Genomic DNA, 22,500 nt, shown 5'->3' on the forward strand with positions numbered 1-22,500 from the left:
CATGAAGCTGCAGCATTTGAATAGGATTATTCCACTCCAGCCGCTCTGCCGTACTTCACCTTACGAAAGACTTTCACCACCTCTCCTCTTTTCACCAAGGCTTTCTCTAATTACTTGTGTGATGTGAGCTTCTCGAGGATGATTAAATGTTACGGTGGCGCCAGGCATGAGAGAGGCCAGGGTTGTAACGGGTTTTTACAAGCAGAAGTGTGAACACAGAGGCGTTAAACCACAACACCTCACCACCTCCCCATCAACAAGTCCTGCGTGAAACTGAATATACGGAGGTCGAGCAGGTGGTCGCGCAGGCGGTCGAGCAGGTGGTCGAGCAGGCGGTCGAGCAGGTGGTCGAGCAGGAGGTCGAGCAGGTGGTCGAGCAGGAGGTCGAGCAGGAGGTCGAGCAGGTGGTCGAGCAGTCGGTCGAGCAGTCGGTCGAGCAGGCGGTCGAGCAGGAGGTCGAGCAGGCGGTCGAGCAGGCGGTCGAGCAGGTGGTCGAGCAGGCGGTCGAGCAGGAGGTCGAGCAGGCGGTCGAGCAGGCGGTCGAGCAGGAGGTCGAGCAGGCGGTCGAGCAGGCGGTCGAGCAGGAGGTCGAGCAGGCGGTCGAGCAGGAGGTCGAGCAGCAGGTCGAGCAGGAGGTCGAGCAGGAGGTCGAGCAGGCGGTCGAGCAGGAGGTCGAGCAGGTGGTCGAGCAGGAGGTCGAGCAGGTGGTCGAGCAAGCGGTCGAGCAGGCGGTCGAGCAGGAGGTCGAGCAGGTGGTCGAGCAGGCGGTCGAGCAGGAGGTCGAGCAGGAGGTCGAGCAGGAGGCGGGATGATGCAGTGTAGCCATCAGCGTGTGGTGGAGCTGGTCACGTGATGACCACGTACATGGCCGGCTAGGGGATAGGAGGAGCCAGCACCACCACAACACCAGGATAGACCGAGCCAACAACTGTTACAACACCAGGATAGACCGAGCCAACAACTGTTACAACACCAGGATAGACCGAGCCAACAACTGTTACAACACCAGGATAGACCGAGCCAACACCACCACAACACCAGGATAGACCGAGCCAACAACTGTTACAACACCAGGATAGGTACAGTACCCACCGGAGGGGGGGGGAGCCTATCATAACCCTGGTGATAACACACCTGCTCTACAACCCATCATAACCCTGGTGATAACACACCTGCCCTACAACCCATCATAACCCTGGTGATAACACACCTGCCCTACAACCCATCATAACCCTGGTGATAACACACCTGCCCTACAACCCATCATAACCCTGGTGATAACACACCTGCCCTACAACCCATCATAACCCTGGTGATAACACACCTGCTCTACAACCCATCATAACCCTGGTGATAACACACCTGCCCTACAACCCATCATAACCCTGGTGATAACACACCTGCCCTACAACCCATCATAACCCTGGTGATAACACACCTGCCCTACAACCCATCATAACCCTGGTGATAACACACCTGCCCTACAACCCATCATAACCCTGGTGATAACACGCCTGCCCTACAACCCATCACAACCCTGACTGCAGAGCGAGGACCACATGATGGGAGGCGCCCAGGTCGGTGAAGGTAAACTTGAGGCAGACAGAGCAGGTGGTGGCAGATGGTGAGGCAGACAGAGCAGGTGGTGGCAGATGGTGAGGCAGACAGAACAGGTGGTGGCAGATGGTGAGGCAGACAGAGCAGGTGGTGGCAGATGGTGAGGCAGACAGAGCAGGTGGTGGCAGATGGTGAGGCAGACAGAGCAGGTGGTGGCAGATGGTGCGGCAGACAGAGCAGGTGGTGGCAGATGGTGAGGCAGACAGAACAGGTGGTGGCAGATGGTGAGGCAGACAGAGCAGGTGGTGGCAGATGGTGAGGCAGACAGAACAGGCGGTGGCAGATGGTGAGGCAGACAGAGCAGGTGGTGGCAGATGGTGAGGCAGACAGAACAGGTGGTGGCAGATGGTGCGGCTCTGGGCTCGTGGCGCACGTGCTGTGGGCAATGTGTACACAATGTATGTTATCGTAATGTACACATGTTACCATAATGTACACATGTTACTATAATGTACACATGTTACCATAATGTACACATGTTACCATAATGTACACAAAATCAAGTTTATCATTATCATTAGACCCCAATAACCACTTCATTGGGGTTTCTGAAACTTCACGACGGCGCTACATAAAGTAGCAGGGCAAAGAAGGTCGACGTGCTGTCAGTGGACTGAACCAGGGCATGTGACGCGTCTGGGGTAAACCATGGAAAGTTCTGTGGGGCCTGGATGTGGAAAGGGAGCTGTGGTTTCGGTGCATTATTACATGACAGCTAGAGACTGAGTGTGAACGAATGGGGCCTTTGTTATCTATGCATGGCGCTACCTTGCTACGGCGAGAAACTGCGAAGTACATATATATATATATATATATATATATATATATATATATATATATATATATATATATATATATATATATATATATATTCATATATATATATAATCCTCAATTAGTGAGTAAGATATGTCTGTGGTAAGGTCTCGTAACTTCACACTTCCCAAGTTAACCTTGGCTGATTAGATTAAACTTTCTGACCTTAACGAATTCTGACATTCTCTCTCTCTCTCTCTCTCTCTCTCTCTCTCTCTCTCTCTCTCTCTCTCTCTCTCTCTCTCTCTCTCTCCGACCATCCTGGATGACATCATCAGCCATGAGGAACGTACACATGACGCCAGCCAGACGTTGGCTATACTGCAAAACTAATCTTAACTTCCTCCCTACCACACCTGCAACTTTGGCAACACTGTTTGGCAGTACCACACCTGCAACATTGGCAACACTGTTTGGCAGCAACACATAGTGTTCTACCACCCAACACCACACAGTGTCCTACCAGCCAACAACACACAGTGTTCTACCATCCAAAACCACACAGTGTTGTACCAGCCAACGCCACACAGTGTTCTACCAGCCAACACCACACAGTGTTCTACCAGCCAACACCACATAGTGTCCTACCAGCCAACACCACACAGTGTTCTACCAGCCAACACCACACAGTGTCCTACCAGCCAACACCACACAGTGTTCTACCAACCAACACCACACAGTGTCCTACCAGCCAACACCACACAGTGTTGTACCAGCCAACACCACACAGTGTCCTACCAGCCAACACCACACAGTGTCCTACCAGCCAACACCACACAGTGTCCTACCAGCCAACACCACACAGTGTCCTACCAGCCAACACCACACAGTGTTCTACCAGCCAACACCACACAGTGTCCTACCAGCCAACACCACACAGTGTTCTACCAACCAACACCACACAGTGTCCTACCAGCCAACACCACACAGTGTTCTACCAGCCAACACCACACAGTGTCCTACCAGCCAACACCACACAGTGTTCTACCAACCAACACCACACAGTGTCCTACCAGCCAACACCACACAGTGTTGTACCAGCCAACACCACACAGTGTTGTACCAGCCAACACCACACAGTGTCCTACCAGCCAACACCACACAGTGTCCTACCAGCCAACACCACACAGTGTCCTACCAGCCAACACCACACAGTGTTCTACCAGCCAACACCACACAGTGTCCTACCAGCCAACACCACACAGTGTCCTACCAGCCAACGCCACACAGTGTTGTACCAGCCAACACCACACAGTGTTGTACCAGGTAACACCACACAGCGTTCTACCAGCCAACACCACACAGTGTTCTACCAGCCAACACCACACAGTGTCCTACCAGCCAACACCACACAGTGTCCTACCAGCCAACGCCACACAGTGTCCTACCAGCCAACACCACACAGTGTTGTACCAGCCAACACCACACAGTGTTGTACCAGCCAACACCACACAGTGTTGTACCAGCCAACACCACACAGTGTTGTACCAGCCAACACCACACAGTGTTGTACCAGCCAACACCACACAGTGTTGTACCAGCCAACACCACACCAGCAATTTTCACAAGTTTCAAAATATTGTTTAGTGACAAAATATTGTTGGTCGTCGTCGCTGTGAACCCTGCTGATATAATCAGCGGTACAAACAACAGGTTGACAACCCTGCTGGCAGGGGGAGAGACCAGGCAGGGGTTCTGACAACCCTGCTGGCAGGGGGAGAGGTCAGGCAGGGGTTCTGACAACCCTGCTGGCAGGGGGTGAGGCCAGGCAGGGGTTCTGACAACCCTGCTGGCAGCTGGTGAGGCCAGGCAGGGGTTCTGACAACCCTGCTGGCAGGGGGAGAGGTCAGGCAGGGGTTCTGACAACCCTGCTGTCAGGGGGAGAGACCAGGCAGGGGTTCTGACAACCCTGCTGGCAGGGGGAGAGACCAGGCAGGGGTTCTGACAACCCTGCTGGCAGGGGGTGAGGCCAGGCAGGGTTCTGACAACCCTGCTGGCAGCTGGTGAGGCCAGGCAGGGGTTCTGACAACCCTGCTGGCAGGGAGAGAGGTCAGGCAGGGGTTCTGACAACCCTGCTGGCAGGGGGTGAGGCCAGGCAGGGGTTCTGACAACCCTGCTGGCAGGGGGTGAGGCCAGGCAGGGGTTCTGACAACCCTGCTGGCAGGGGGAGAGGCCAGGCAGGGGTTCTGACAACCCTGCTGGCTGGGGGTTAGGCCAGGCAGGGGTTCTGACAACCCTGCTGGCAGGGGGTGAGGCCAGGCAGGGGATGGGGGAGGGGGGGGCGGGAAGATAACACCAGCAGACAGATGAGGAAGATACGGCTACAGTAAGGTCATGACGTCACTCCTGACCTTACTGGTGGTAGGGGAAGAGGCGCTTCTCCTCCTGACCTTACTAGCCAACCTTATTGGTTGTCAGACTTGACCTTAATAGCTGCTCTTACATCTGACCTTACTGGCCAGTTATCAGACCTGACCTTAACTGGCTGTTACTCGACACGACCTTGATGACTGTGGTTAGACCTGACCCTGTTGGCGGTCGTCAGACCTGACCCTAATGGCGCTGTCGTTTGATCTGACCTTTCTAGCTGATGTTATTGCTGACCTTACTAGGTGTTGTTAGCCATGACCTTATCGACTGGTGTTGACCTTACTGGCTAATTCAGTCATAAATATACAGACTATTCTTAGTCCTGACCTCTGATGGTTGTGACCCCAGTGGTGTCAGACCCTCTCTGGCCGAAGCAAACACCATCCTCTCCCTACCATTACTATCACCATCCTCACTATCACCATCACCACCATAACCCCTACCATCACCACCGTAACCCCTACCATCACCACCATAACCCCTACCATCACCACCGTAACCCCTACCATCACCACCATAACCTCTACCATCACCACCATAACCCCTACCATCACTATCATAACCCCTATCATCACCATCACCACCATAACCTCTACCATCACCACCACCATAACCCCTACCATCACTATCATAACCCCTATCATCACCATCACCACCATAACCTCTACCATCACCACCATAACCTCTACCATCACCACCATAACCTCTACCATCACTATCATAACCCCTATCATCACCATCACCACCATAACCTCTACCATCACCACCATAACCTCTACCATCACCACCATAACCCCTACCATCACCACCATAACCCCTACCATCACCACCATAACCCCTACCATCACCACCATAACCCCTACCATCACTATCATAACCCCTATCATCACCATCACCACCATAACCTCTACCATCACCACCATAACCTCTACCATCACCACCATAACCCCTACCATCACCACCATAACCCCTACCATCACCACCATAACCCCTACCATCACCACCATAACCCCTACCATCACCATCATAACCTCTACCATCACCACCACCATAACCCCTACCATCACTATCATAACCCCTATCATCACCATCACCACCATAACCTCTACCATCACCACCATAACCTCTACCATCACCACCATAACCTCTACCATCACCACCATAACCCCTACCATCACCACCATAACCCCTATCACCATCACCACCATAACCCCTATCATCACCATCACCACCATAACCCCTACCATCACCACCATAACCTCTACCATCACCACCATAACCCCTACCACCACCACCATAACCCCTACCATCACCACCATAACCCCTACCATCATCACCATAACCCCTACCATCACCACCATAACCTCTACCATCACCACCACCATAACCCCTACCATCACTATCATAACCCCTATCATCACCATCAAAACCATAACCTCTACCATCACCACCATAACCTCTACCTTCACCACCATAACCCCTACCATCACTATCATAACCCCTATCATCACCATCATAACCTCTACCATCACCACCACCATAACCCCTACCATCACTATCATAACCCCTATCATCACCATCACCACCATAACCTCTACCATCACCACCACCATAGCCCCTACCATCACTATCATAACCCCTATCATCACCATCACCACCATAACCTCTACCATCACCACCATAACCCCTACCATCACTATCATAACCCCTATCATCACCATCACCACCACCATAACCCCTACCATCACTATCATAACCCCTATCATCACCATCACCACCATAACCTCTACCATCACCACCATAACCTCTACCATCACCACCATAACCTCTACCATCACCACCATAACCCCTACCATCACTATCATAACCCCTATCATCACCACCATAACCCCTACCATCACCACCATAACCCCTACCATCATCACCATAACCCCTACCATCACCACCATAACCCCTACCATCACCACCATAACCTCTACCATCACCACCATAACCCCTACCATCACCACCATAACCCCTACCATCACCACCATAACCCCTACCATCACCATAACCCCTACCATCACCACCATAACCCCTACCATCACCACCATAACTCCTATCATCACCACCATAACCCCTACCATCACCACCATAACCCCTACCATCACCACCATAACCCCTACCATCACCACCATAACCCCTACCATCACCACCATAACCTCTACCATCACCACCATAACCTCTACCATCACCACCATAACCCTACCATCACCACCACCACCATAACCCCTACCATCACCATAACCCCTACCATCATCACCATAACCCCTACCATCACCACCATAACCCCTACCATCACCACCATAACCCCTACCATCACCACCATAACCCCTACCATCACCACCACCACCATAACCCCTACCATCACCACCATAACCCCTACCATCACCACCATAACAGCAGCATGCAGGCAGGCAGGCGGGCCCCAGGGTCGGGCCCAGTCGTTCTCACAACCTCAAAAAATCAATGTTTCTCAGCCGAGTTCTCCAACCTGCCAGGCTATCTTGTGACGCCTCCTGCTGGTTCTCCAACCTGCCAGGCTATCTTGTGACGCCTCCTGCTGGTTCTCCAACCTGCCAGGCTATCTTGTGACGCCTCCTGCTGGTTCTCCAACCTGCCAGGCTATCTTGTGACGCCTCCTGCTGGTTCTCCAACCTGCCAGGCTATCTTGTGACGCCTCCTGCTGGTTCTCCAACCTGCCAGGCTATCTTGTGACGCCTCCTGCTGGTTCTCCAACCTGCCAGGCTATCTTGTGACGCCTCCTGCTGGTTCTCCAACCTGCCAGGCTATCTTGTGACGCCTCCTGCTGGTTCTCCAACCTGCCAGGCTATCTTGTGACGCCTCCTGCTGGTTCTCCAACCTGCCAGGCTATCTTGTGACGCCTCCTGCTGGTTCTCCAACCTGCCAGGCTATCTTGTGACGCCTCCTGCTGGTTCTCCAACCTGCCAGGCTATCTTGTGACGCCTTCTGCTGGTTCTCCAACCTGCCAGGCTATCTTGTGACGCCTTCTGCTGGTTCTCCAACCTGCCAGGCTATCTTGTGACTTCTCCTGCTGGTTCTCTTGTTCACGACCACCACCTGCTGAGTGTGGTAGTATATACGGTTCAGTGCCACCACCTGCTGGTTCTCTTGTAGTATGGTTCACTACGACCCCCTTACTTGTGTGGTGGAGTGTGAGTGTGTACGAGAGGTGTGGCACTACGTGGTGTGGCACTACGTGGGTGTGGCACTATGTGGTGTGGCACTACGTGGTTGTGGCACTACGTGGGTGTGGCACTACGTGGTTGTGGCACTACGTGGTGTGGCACTACGTGGTGTGGCACTACGTGGTTTGGCACTACGTGGCACTGTTTATGTGGTCGTGTTCATGTGGCGCTGAAATTACCCATTTGTACAGTACGGGGAGGGAGCTGTACACTGGTGGGGGTCCCATCTCTTGTACTGTACGGGGAGGGAGTTGTACACTGGTGGGGCCCCATCTCGTACGTGTGGGGAGGGAGTTGTACATTGGTGGGGGCCCCATCCCTTGTACTGTACGGGGAGGGAGTTGTACACAGGTGGGGACCCCATCTCTTGTACTGTACGGGGAGGGAGTTGTACACTGGTGGGGGCCCCATCTCTTGTACTGTACGGGGAGGGAGTTGTACACTGGTGGGGGCCCCATCTCTTGTACTGTACGGGGAGGGAGTTGTACACTGGTGGGGGCCCCATCTCCTGAACATTCTCCACCATCGTACAACTTACACTTGTGTATTGTGTGATCATGAACCATGTCCTCAAGTGTACCATTCATCCTCCACTCCTGTATTATAACAGTCATTCTTGACAACTTTTATAACAAGTTTCTTGCTTACTATCATGTTATGTTCTCTGGTTGTTCTCTCTCTACATCTCTGGTAGAACTGTTCACTGTTCACGTCGGCCATCTATTTTATACTATAAAGGTTGTGATCAAGTCACCCCTCACTCTTCTATCCCAAGATGGGTCGAGTTGAAGCTCTATTCTGGCACCATCTTTGTTGTCCTCCTCTGGACCTTCTCCATCATCTCTACTTCTGGATGTGTTCATGTGGTTGTGTTGTACAGTGCAGGACAGGATGGTACAGGATAGTACAGGACAGGCTGGGATAGTGCAGGACAGGCTGGGATAGTGCAGGACAGGCTGGTATAGAGTGAGACAGGTATTCTACAGCTCTGTCTACACCACAGTATGGAAATCCGCAGAAATTCTTTATCTACAAATGTGCTTACTTCCTGCTCCCCCTCCCCCCCCCTCTCTCTCTCTCTCTCTCTCTCTCTCTCTCTCTCTCTCTCTCTCTCTCTCTCTCTCTCTCTCTCTCTCGGGTGGACATTAAGACACGTGTTCAGGGTCATTACACAGTACAAATATTGATGACTGAACCAACAACTTGACAAACTCCTCCACTGAACCAACAGAAATTAGATATTTGAAAATGGATGATTGGAAATCTGATGCGCAGACCTCAGACCTTGTATATATATATATATATATATATATATATATATATATATATATATATATATATATATATATATATATATATATATATATATATCATCCCTGGGGATAGGGGGAGAAAGAATACTTCCCACGTATTCTCTGCGTGTCGTAGAAGGCGACTAAAAGGGAAGGGAGCGGGGGACAGAAAATCCTCCCCTCTCGTTTTTTAATTTTCCAAAAGAGGAACAGAGAAGGGGGCCAAGTGAGGATATTCCCTCAAAGGCTCAGTCATCTGTTCTTATTCTACATCTATCTCATTATTGTATCTCCCATGACGATGAGATCATTACACGAAAATACACTTGGAACATGAAGCACGAAAAGTTCCCAAGTGCACTTTCGTGTAATGATCACATCGTCAGGGGAGATACAAGAATGAGACACAAGACGTAGAACAGTCAGTTGATATACAAGGAAGAGACGTAGCTAAGACGCCATTGGTAAACAAGCGTTACTGGATGATGGTGTTTGGGTGTGTCATCTTGTATGTCATAAACATTTTCATTATGTGAACAAGAAAGGGAACTGTTTACCAATTTTACCTACAATAAAGCTATCTAATATGTATAGACCTTCACTATTATCAAAGTGGAAATTTCTGTGTATTTAACAATAGAAGATTTACTGATATTTTTCGTAGTAAAGATGTTACATTTAATTACTGAATTAGCTTTACTCCAGTCAATACAATGATCATACTCTTTAACATGATTAAAGAAAGCCTTTGATCCTTGTCCTGTTCTTATCGTGTCTCACTTTCCAGTGCAATATATATATATATATATATATATATATATATATATATATATATATATATATATATATATATATATATATATATAAAGTTGTTGGTAAGGTTGCGAACTGGAGTAATGCCATTCTTGCACTGAACTTGATCAGGATAATCCAGGTAGTAAATACCACAAGTAGAAACACATGACTTTCACCCTTGTGACCTACCATCATAAGGCGTGTGGCGGCCCCGGGACCACAACGTACCTGGGGGAAGAGGAAGAGAAAATAAGTTGTCAACATACAACACTTTATAACTCTCTCTCTCTCTCTCTCTCTCTCTCTCTCTCTCTCTCTCTCTCTCTCTCTCTCTCTCTCTCTCTCTCTCATCAAGTAATGTGAGGTATGATCAAGTAATGTGAGGTATGATCAAGTAATGTGAGGTATGATCAAGTAATGTGAGGTATGATCAAGTAATGTGAGGTATGATCAAGTAATGTGAGGAGGTATGATCATGAGAACATACAACACATGAGTAAGACGAGACATTACTGATGGATCATGTTGAATGTCAACATAAGGGACAATATTGTGTACTGCTGTACCGTGTGTACACACACACACACCACACACACACACACACACACACACACACACACACACACACACACACACACACACACACACACACACACACACATACACACACACACACATACACACACACATACACACACACACATACACACACACACACACACACACACACACACACACACATACACACACATACACACACACACACACACACACACACACACACACACATACACACACACACACACCACACACACACACACACACACACACACACACACACATACACACACAGAGCACACAGACACACACACACACACACACATACATACACACACACACACACACACACACACATACACACATACACACACAGAGCACACAGACACACACACACACACACATACATACACACACACACACACACACATACACACACACACACACACACACACACACACACACACACACGTGTGTACATCATCCTGTGGTTGTTCTTATATTTGAATCTCACACAACTGTTCATCGTCTAAGTCATCAAACTGTTTCACTAATAAAGGGTTATGATCAAGTCACCCCTCACTCTTCTCTTTTCTACGATGGGCAAAACTCGAAGGCTTTTCCCTGGTAACAAAGCTTAATTATGACACTTATTGCCCTCATCAAGTTGACCTGTAAGTGTGGTGACCAGTTCTGGTCATGTTAAGTAGGTTGAGGAAGGACTGCTGATGACGTCACCTCCTACGTCCGCGTCACACACACAATCCTGCAGTTCACCTCCCTGAGTGCGCCCACCGCCCACTCCTCCCTGAGTGCGCCCACCGTCCACTCCTCCCTGAGTGCGCCCACCGCCCACTCCTCCCTGAGTGCGCCCATCGTCCACTCCTCCCTGAGTGCGCCCATCGTCCACTCCTCCCTGAGTGAGCCTATCGTCCACTCCTCCCTGAGTGCGCCCACCGTCCACTCCTCCCTAAGTGCGCCCACCGTCCACTCCTCCCTGAGTGCGCCCACCGTCCACTCCTCCCTGAGTGCGCCCACCGTCCACTCCTCCCTGAGTGCGCCCATCGTCCACTCCTCCCTGAGTGCGCCCACCGTCCACTCCTCCCTGAGTGCGCCCACCGTCCACTCCTCCCTGAGTGCGCCCATCGTCCACTCCTCCCTGAGTGCGCCCACCGTCCACTCCTCCCTGAGTGCGCCCACCGTCCACTCCTCCCTGAGTGCGCCCATCGTCCACTCCTCCCTGAGTGCGCCCATCGTCCACTCCTCCCTGAGTGCGCCCACCATCCACTCCTCCCTGAGTGCGCCCACCGTCCACTCCTCCCTGAGTGCGCCCATCGTCCACTCCTCCCTGAGTGCGCCCACCGTCCACTCCTCCCTGAGTGCGCCCACCGTCCACTCCTCCCTGAGTGCGCCCACCGTCCACTCCTCCCTGAGTGCGCCCATCGTCCACTCCTCCCTGAGTGCGCCCACCGTCCACTCCTCCCTGAGTGCGCCCACCGTCCACTCCTCCCTGAGTGCGCCCATCGTCCACTCCTCCCTGAGTGCGCCCACCGTCCACTCCTCCCTGAGTGCGCCCACCGTCCACTCCTCCCTGAGTGCGCCCATCGTCCACTCCTCCCTGAGTGCGCCCACCGTCCACTCCTCCCTGAGTGCGCCCATCGTCCACTACAACCCGTCTTCATCACACAAGCTCAACGCTGAACCTGACCCACGTACCAGACCAGCTGTCCCCGTGTGCCTACGTCTGCTGGTGTTGAGACCAGACCATCCTGCTGGCGTCTTACTTGCCATCATTATTCCGGCATCATCAGCAAACCTATGTAGCGAGGAGTCCAATCCTTCGGGAAGCAGGTCACACAGAGCAAGAACAGCGCTGGTACCTGTATCAGACCTCACTGCACGCCAGCCATGACTGACTTCATCCCATTCCATGAAAGCCCCCACGATGTGTCTTTCCTTCCCTTCCACTTTAATGATCAAATAACCCTCTGTTCCATCCAGACAGTAACCCATCAACTCCCACCTGAAGATTAAACATCTTTACTGCCCTTCAATAGGGTCAGTGTCAAACGCTTTCTGGCAGACCAGATACAGTCTATTCCACCCAGCCAGCCAGCCTTCCCTGTTCTCTCAGACGAGCTCCCTCTCTCGTAGAAATGTACGAGGTTCGTTACACATGACCTACTTCCCCTACAACCACGTGGTTTTCACTTCCCCTACAACCACGTGGTTTTCACTTCCCCTACAACCACGTGGTTTCCGGTCAGAGAGCTTCTCTGATGACGTCATGCACGAGGTCATCGTGCCTCCTTTACCCATGAGGTCATCATATGACCCACTCCCATCAGGTCACTGTGTGTGTGAGTGTGTGTCCCACTCCCCTGAGGTCATCACGTGACCAACTCCCCATCAGGTCACCACGGGGCACATGGCAACCAATACCCGAGGAACAGATCGAGGTCACCAGAGGTCAAGGGTGTGGATTTCAGGGTCGGGTTGTGGGCGGCGTGGTGACCTGACACCCACCAGGTCCCCAGGGACTCATCAGGTCCAGGTGTGACGTCAGCAGCAGGTGGCGTGCAGCGCCCCTGGTGGCCACTGCCTGAAATAGCCATACCGGGATATGATGGTAAACATTCGTGTAGGCAGAGTGAGGCGCTACACTGGCAGTACTGCCAACCCCGTGCTTATATATTGATGCCCTGGCGCAGCTGACAACGCTGATGGGTCACGGGGTCAGATGGGGGGGACACGGGGTCAAGCTGGACCAGATATTAGGTGACGGGGTCAAGATGGACCATGTGCTGGGTCACTGAGTTAGCCTGAAACATGTACCAAGACACGGGGTCAACCTGAACCAGGTTACGGAGTCAACTTGAACCAGGTTACGGGTCAACTTGAACCAGGTTATAGGGTGAACCTGAACCAGGTCAACCTGCCGGTCCAGCCAACGGTTTAAAAATAAAAGGCATTTATCCTCAACGTCAGTTCGTCAGACAAACACTCATCCATCATCAACTTACTCAGGGGAGGGGAAGTGCCATTTGGACCCCCAGAGAAGACCCCCAAATATATTATACCCCACAGCGCTACCACACTCCTCATGTGGTACGAGTGGTAGACATGAACGTATGGTGCAAGGTGATGGACCACGTACGTCCAGCCTCCCAGGTGATGGACCACGTACGGCCAGCCTCCCAGGTGATGGACCACGTACGTCCAGCCTCCCAGGTGATGGACCACGTACGGCCAGCCTCCCAGGTGATGGACCACGTACGTCCAGCCTCCCAGGTGATGGACCACGTACGTCCAGCCTCCCAGGTGATGGACCACGTACGTCCAGCCTCCCAGGTGATGGACCACGTACGTCCAGCCTCCCAGGTGATGGACCACGTACGTCCAGCCTCCCAGGTGATGGACCACGTACGTCCAGCCTCCCAGGTGATGGACCACGTACGTCCAGCCTCCCAGGTGATGGACCACGTACGTCCAGCCTCCCAGGTGATGGACCACGTACGTCCAGCCTCCCAGGTGATGGACCACGTACGTCCAGCCTCCCAGGTGATGGACCACGTACGTCCAGCCTCCCAGGTGATGGACCACGTACGGCCAGCCTCCCAGGTGATGGACCACGTACGTCCAGCCTCCCAGGTGATGGACCTCGTACGTCTAGCCTCCCAGGTGATGGACCTCGTACGTCTAGCCTCCCAGGTGATGGACCACGTACGTCCAGCCTCCCAGGTGATGGACCACGTACGGCCAGCCTCCCAGGTGATGGACCACATACGACCAGCCTCTCAGGTGATGGACCACGTACGTCTAGACTCCCAGGTGATGGACCACGTACGTCCAGCTTCCCAGTTGATGGACCACGTACGTCTAGCCTCCCAGGTGATGGACCACGTACGTCCAGCCTCCCAGCTGATGGACCACGTACGTCTAGCCTCCCAGCTAATGGACCACGTACGTCCAGCCTCCTAGGTGATGGACCACGTACGTCCAGCCTCCCAGGTGATGGACCACGTACGTCCAGCCTCCCAGGTGATGAACCACGTACGTCCAGCCTGTCAGGTGATGGACCACGTACGTCCAGCCTCCCAGGTGATGGACCACGTACGGCCAGCCTCCTAGGTGATGGACCACGTACGTCCAGCCTCCCAGCTGATGGACCATGTACGTCCAACCTCCCAGGTGATGGACCACGTACGTCCAGCCTCCCAGGTGATGGACCACGTACGTCCAGCCTCCCAGGTGATGGACCACGTACGTCTAGCCTGCCAGGTGATGGACCACGTACATCCAGCCTCCCAGGTGATGGACCATGTACGTCCAGCCTCCCAGCTGATGGACCACGTACGTCCAGCCTGCCAGGTGATGGACCACGTACGTCCAGGCTCCCAGATGATGGACCACGTACGTCCAGCCTCCCAGGTGATGGACCACGTACATCCAACCTCCTAGGTGATGGACCACGTACGTCCAGCCTCCCAGCTGATGGACCACGTACGTCCAGCCTCCCAGGTGATGGACCACGTACGTCTAGCCTCCCAGGTAATGGACCACGTACGTCCAGCCTCCTAAGTGATGGACCACGTACGTCCAGCCTCCCAGGTGATGGACCACGTACGTCCAGCCTGCCAGGTGATGGACCACGTACCTCCAGCCTCCCAGGTGATGGACCACGTACGTCCAGCCTGCCAGCTGATGGACCACGTACGTCCAGCCTGCCAGGTGATGGACCACGTACGTCCAGCCTGCCAGATGATGGACCACGTACGTCCAGCCTCCCAGGTGATGGACCACGTACGTCCAGCCTCCCAGGTGATGGACCACGTACGTCTAGCCTCCCAGGTGATGGACCACGTACATCCAGCCTCCCAGGTGATGGACCACGTACGTCTAGCCTCCCAGGTGATGGACCACGTACGTCCAGCCTCCCAGCTGATGGACCACGTACGTCCAGCCTCCTAGGTGATAGACCACGTACGTCCAGCCTCGCAGGTGATGGACCACGTACGTCCAGCCTCCCAGCTGATGGACCACGTACGTCCAGCCTCCCAGCGTATGGACCACGTACGGCCAGCCTCCCAGGTGATGGACCACGTACGTCCAGCCTCCCAGGTGATGGACCACGTACGTCTAGCTTCCCAGGTGATGGACCACGTACGGCCAGCCTCCCAGGTGATGGACCACGTACGTCTAGCTTCCCAGCTGATGGACCACGTACGTCCAGCCTCCCAGGTGATGGACCAAGTACATTCAGCCTCCAAGGTCTACCGGACCTGGTCTGGGCAGGATTATATATATATATATATATATATATATATATATATATATATATATATATATATATATATATATATATCCACACTTACACTGAGGTCAATGCTGGACGTTCACGTCTGGGGTACGAGAGAGAGAGAGAGAGAGAGAGAGAGAGAGAGAGAGAGAGAGGAGAGAGAGAGAGAGAGAGAGAGAGAGAGAGAGAGAGAGAGAGAGAGAGAGAGAGAGAGAACGCAGTGGCTCTCTTTTAAGACAATGACTCAACTGTATCAGACAATCATTCCACTTTCTGCCTTATTAATGAGCTTTGGCCCGGGCAAGAACCCCCCCCCCCCCCCGCAACAAATGAATCCTCTGACGTCACGAGCAGCGGTTCTGAAGCAACACACGAACCCTGAAGCAACGACCCGGTCGCCCCAGACAATGACTGGCTCTCTGAAGCGACTGAATGAACGCGATGAGACAGTGACCGAACCCTGAGACAATGAATGAACCCACTGAATAATGAATGAATTCTCTCATACGATGAATGAAACCTCAGAGGCAATGAATAACCCCTGAGACAATGAGTGAACCTTGCAGGCAATGAATGAATCCTGAAAAATTATTGAACCCTCTGAAGCGATGAATGAACCCTCCGAGAAAATGAGTGAACCTTCTGAGACGATGAATGAACCCTACAACAATGAATGAACCATCCGACAATGAATGAACCATCTGAGACAATCCTACTGCTTCATTCAGTTATACATACGTGTTTCTACTTCGTTAATGAATGAATGATGTAGTGATGACTGGGATAACATGGCGTATCTTGTGACACCTGCTATGTTAACATGGCAGCTCGAATGACATGTGCTGTGTTAACATGACACAGCTCAGATGATAACCTGCTATATTAACATAGCATAGTTCGGGCGACTTCTGCTATGTTAACATGATCATTCGGGTGAGAGCTACCTTAACATGGCACAGCTACGTTAACATGACAGCACGGGGGACACTTGCTATGTTAACTTGACTCAGCTTGGGGAGACCCTTAGTTTAAGATGACAACTTGGATACACCAGCTATGTTAACATGAGGGCTCGAGGTAGGGGTGACACCTGCTATGTTAATATGAAAGCTCGAAGGTGACACCAGCTATGTTAACATGGCAGCTCGGGTTGATACCTGCAATGTTAACATGACAGTTCGGGTTGATACCTGCAATGTTAACATGGCAGCTCGGGGTTGATACCAGTTATGTTAACATGATAGTTCGGGGTTGATACCTGCTATGTTAACATGACAGTTCGGGGTTAATACCTGCTATGTTAACATGACAGTTCGAGGTTAATACCTGCTATGTTAACATGACAGTTCGGGGTTAATACCTGCTATGTTAACATGACAGTTCGGGGTTTAATACCTGCTATGTTAACATTGGACGTTCGCGGTTAATACCTGCTAGTTAACATGACAGTTCGAGGGTTATTACCTGCTATGTTAACATGGCAGTTCGAGGTTATTACCTGCTATGTTAACATGGGCAGTTCGAGGTTAATACCTGCTATGTAACATGACAGTCGGGGTTTAATACCTGCTATGTTAACATGGGACAGTTCGGGGTTGGATACCTGCTATGTTAACAGTGGACAGTTCGGTGGTTTATACCAGCTATTGATCACATGACAGCTCGGGGTTGATACCTGCTATGTAACAAGGGACAGTTCGGGGGTGATACCTTACAATCGTTAAACCTGCTTGTACATGACATACGGGGTTAATACCTGCCTTTGTTAACATGACAGTTCGGGGTTGTATACCTAGCTATGTTAACATGTACAGTTCGGGGTTACCCATGTTACATACTACGTATACCTGCAATTAACATGACAGTTCGGGGTTAATACCTGCTATGTTAACATGACAGTTCGGGGTTAATACCTGCTATGTTAACATGACAGTTCGGGGTTAATACCTACTATGTTAACATGACAGTTCGGGGTTAATACCTGCTATGTTAACATGACAGTTCGAGGTTAATACCTACTATGTTAACATGACAGTTCGGGGTTAATACCTGCTATGTTAACATGACAGTTCGAGGTTAATACCTACTATGTTAACATGACAGTTCGGGGTTAATACCTGCTATGTTAACATGACAGTTCGGGGTTGATACCAGCTATGTTAACATGACAGTTCGGGGTTGATACCAGCTATGTTAACATGACAGTTCGAGGTTAATACCTACTATGTTAACATGACAGTTCGGGGTTGATACCTGCTATGTTAACATGACAGTTCGGGGTTGATACCTGCTATGTTAACATGACAGTTCGGGGTTGATACCTGCTATGTTAACATGACAGTTCGAGGTTAATACCTGCTATGTTAACATGACAGTTCGGGGTTAATACCTGCTATGTTAACATGACAGTTCGAGGTTAATACCTACTATGTTAACATGACAGTTCGGGGTTAATACCTGCTATGTTAACATGACAGTTCGGGGTTGATACCAGCTATGTTAACATGACAGTTCGGGGTTGATACCAGCTATGTTAACATGACAGTTCGAGGTTAATACCTACTATGTTAACATGACAGTTCGGGGTTGATACCTGCTATGTTAACATGACAGTTCGGGGTTGATACCTGCTATGTTAACATGACAGTTCGAGGTTAATACCTACTATGTTAACATGACAGTTCGGGGTTGATACCTGCTATGTTAACATGACAGTTCGAGGTTAATACCTACTATGTTAACATGACAGTTCGGGGTTGATACCTGCTATGTTAACATGACAGTTCGGGGTTGATACCAGCTATGTTAACATGACAGTTCGGGGTTGATACCAGCTATGTTAACATGACAGTTCGAGGTTAATACCTACTATGTTAACATGACAGTTCGGGGTTGATACCTGCTATGTTAACATGACAGTTCGGGGTTAATACCAGCTATGTTAACATGACAGTTCGGGGTTAATACCTGCTATGTTAACATGACAGTTCGGGGTTAATACCTGCTATGTTAACATGACAGTTCGGGGTTAATACCTGCTATGTTAACATGACAGTTCGGGGGTGATACCTGCTATGTTAACATGACAGTTCGGGGTTGATACCTGCTATGTTAACATGACAGTTCGGGGTTGATACCAGCTATGTTAACATGACAGTTCGGGGTTGATACCAGCTATGTTAACATGACAGTTCGAGGTTAATACCTACTATGTTAACATGACAGTTCGGGGTTGATACCTGCTATGTTAACATGACAGTTCGGGGTTAATACCAGCTATGTTAACATGACAGTTCGGGGTTAATACCTGCTATGTTAACATGACAGTTCGGGGTTAATACCAGCTATGTTAACATGACAGTTCGGGGGTGATACCTGCTATGTTAACATGACAGTTCGGGGTTGATACCTGCTATGTTAACATGACAGTTCGGGGTTAATACCTGCTATGTTAACATGACAGTTCGGCTCCATCGTGCCTGGCGCCAGGTTAGGTTTAATTATGCAAATTAATCCCAGCACAAGACTGGGGGTAAGGCAAGACTGTCATGGTGAATAATCTGTATAATGCTCACATATAATGATTATACAATGAATAATGTATATAATGCTCACATATAATGATTATACAATGAATAATGTATATAATGCTCACATATAATGATTATACAATGAATAATGTATATAATGCTCACATATAATGATTATACAATGAATAATGTACATAATGCTCACATATAATGATTATACAATGAATAATGTATATAATGCTCACATATAATGATTATACAATGAATAATGTATATAATGCTCACATATAATGATTATACAATGAATAATGTATATAATGCTCACATATAATGATTATACAATGAATAATGTATAAAATGCTCACATATAATGATTATACAATGAATAATGTACATAATGCTCACATATAATGATTATACAATGAATAATGTCCATAATGCTCACATATAATGATTATACAATGAATAATGTATATAATGCTCACATATAATGATTATACAATGAATAATGTATATAATGCTCACATATAATGATTATACAATGAATAATGTATAAAATGCTCACATATAATGATTATACAATGAATAATGTACATAATGCTCACATATAATGATTATACAATGAATAATGTACATAATGCTCACATATAATGATTATACAATGAATAATGTATATAATGCTCACATATAATGATTATACAATGAATAATGTATATAATGCTCACATATAATGATTATACAATGAATAATGTATATAATGCTCACATATAATGATTATACAATGAATAATGTACATAATGCTCACATATGATGCTTATACAATGAATAATGTATATAATGCTCACATATAATGATTATACAATGAATAATGTATATAATGCTCACATATGATGCTTATACAATGAATAATGTATATAATGCTCACATATGATGCTTATACAATGAATAATGTATATAATGCTCACATATAATGATTATACAATGAATAATGTATATAATGCTCACATATAATGATTATACAATGAATAATGTACATAATGCTCACATATGATGCTTATACAATGAATAATGTATATAATGCTCACATATAATGATTATACAATGAATAATGTATATAATGCTCACATATGATGCTTATACAATGAATAATGTATATAATGCTCACATATAATGATTATATAATGAATAATGTATATAATGCTCACATATGATGCTTATTTAATGAATAATGTATATAATGCTATACAAGTATACACACCGATATATGTGTAATCATTCTTGAAAGAATGATGTATAACCCAACTGCACTGTATTCAGACTGATGTATTTCCTGATGCATTATACATTTATTGATGATATATATATACATCAATATGATGATGATGCATAATACACATACATAAATGTATATTGATGTATATCTTCGAAAATAATGGAGTCGTGACATGATTACATGCTCAGACATCTCTACCTACGAATATCCTCATACCTACATGTCTACCTACCTACATTCCTATCCTGGAATAATGACTTACCTACCTACCTACCTACCTACCTACATTCCTATCCTGGAATAATGACTTACCTACCTACCTACCTACCTACCTACATTCCTATCCTGGAATAATGACTTACGTACCTACCTACCTACCTACCTACATTCCTATCCTGGAATAATGACTTACCTACCTACCTACCTACCTACATTCCTATCCTGGAATAATGACTTACCTACCTACCTACCTACCTACCTACATTCCTATCCTGGAATAATGACTTACGTACCTACCTACCTACCTACCTACATTCCTATCCTGGAATAATGACTTACGTACCTACCTACCTACCTACCTACATTCCTATCCTGGAATAATGACTTACCTACCTACCTACCTACCTACATTCCTATCCTGGAATAATGACTTACCTACCTACCTACCTACCTACCTACATTCCTATCCTGGAATAATGACTTACGTACCTACCTACCTACCTACCTACATTCCTATCCTGGAATAATGACTTACCTACCTACCTACCTACCTACCTACATTCCTATCCTGGAATAATGACTTACGTACCTACCTACCTACCTACCTACATTCCTATCCTGGAATAATGACTTACCTACCTACCTACCTACCTACATTCCTATCCTGGAATAATGACTTACCTACCTACCTACCTACCTACCTACATTCCTATCCTGGAATAATGACTTACGTACCTACCTACCTACCTACCTACATTCCTATCCTGGAATAATGACTTACGTACCTACCTACCTACCTACCTACATTCCTGTCCTGGAATAATGACTTACCTACCTACCTACCTACCTACATTCCTATCCTGGAATAATGACTTACCTACCTACCTACCTACCTACCTACATTCCTATCCTGGAATAATGACTTACGTACCTACCTACCTACCTACCTACATTCCTATCCTGGAATAATGACTTACCTACCTACCTACCTACCTACATTCCTATCCTGGAATAATGACTTACCTACCTACCTACCTACCTACATTCCTATCCTGGAATAATGACTTACGTACCTACCTACCTACCTACCTACATTCCTATCCTGGAATAATGACTTACCTACCTACCTACCTACCTACATTCCTATCCTGGAATAATGACTTACCTACCTACCTACCTACCTACCTACATTCCTATCCTGGAATAATGACTTACCTACCTACCTACCTACCTACCTACATTCCTATCCTGGAATAATGACTTACCTACCTACCTACCTACCTACATTCCTATCCTGGAATAATGACTTACCTACCTACCTACCTACCTACCTACATTCCTATCCTGGAATAATGACTTACCTAACTATCTACCTACCTACCTACCTACCTACCTATCAACGAATACCCACAAGTGACGACGGGGAGGACTGGGGGGGGGGGGGGGGTTAGCAGGTACAGGGGGGATACCGGGTGGATGGGGG

The 22,500-nt window shown here is 48.7% G+C and overlaps 1 protein-coding gene across 2 annotated transcripts in view; it reads right to left on the reverse strand.

Moving 5' to 3' along the window:
• LOC139749619 (uncharacterized) overlaps positions 1–22,500 on the reverse strand; it is a 218,801-nt gene that overhangs the window by 143,322 nt on the left and 52,979 nt on the right. Inside the window, exon 2 of one of the 2 annotated variants that reach the window (XM_071663751.1) lies at positions 10,328–10,366. The exons of the other annotated variant lie outside the window; for it this stretch is intronic. Coding sequence (XP_071519852.1) covers positions 10,328–10,366 — 39 coding nt within the window. The remainder of the gene's footprint in view (positions 1–10,327; positions 10,367–22,500) is intronic. 2 annotated transcript variants of the gene reach the window in all.

Source organism: Panulirus ornatus, chromosome 7 (assembly GCF_036320965.1).
Source record: "Panulirus ornatus isolate Po-2019 chromosome 7, ASM3632096v1, whole genome shotgun sequence".
Lineage (NCBI taxonomy): Eukaryota > Metazoa > Arthropoda > Malacostraca > Decapoda > Palinuridae > Panulirus > Panulirus ornatus.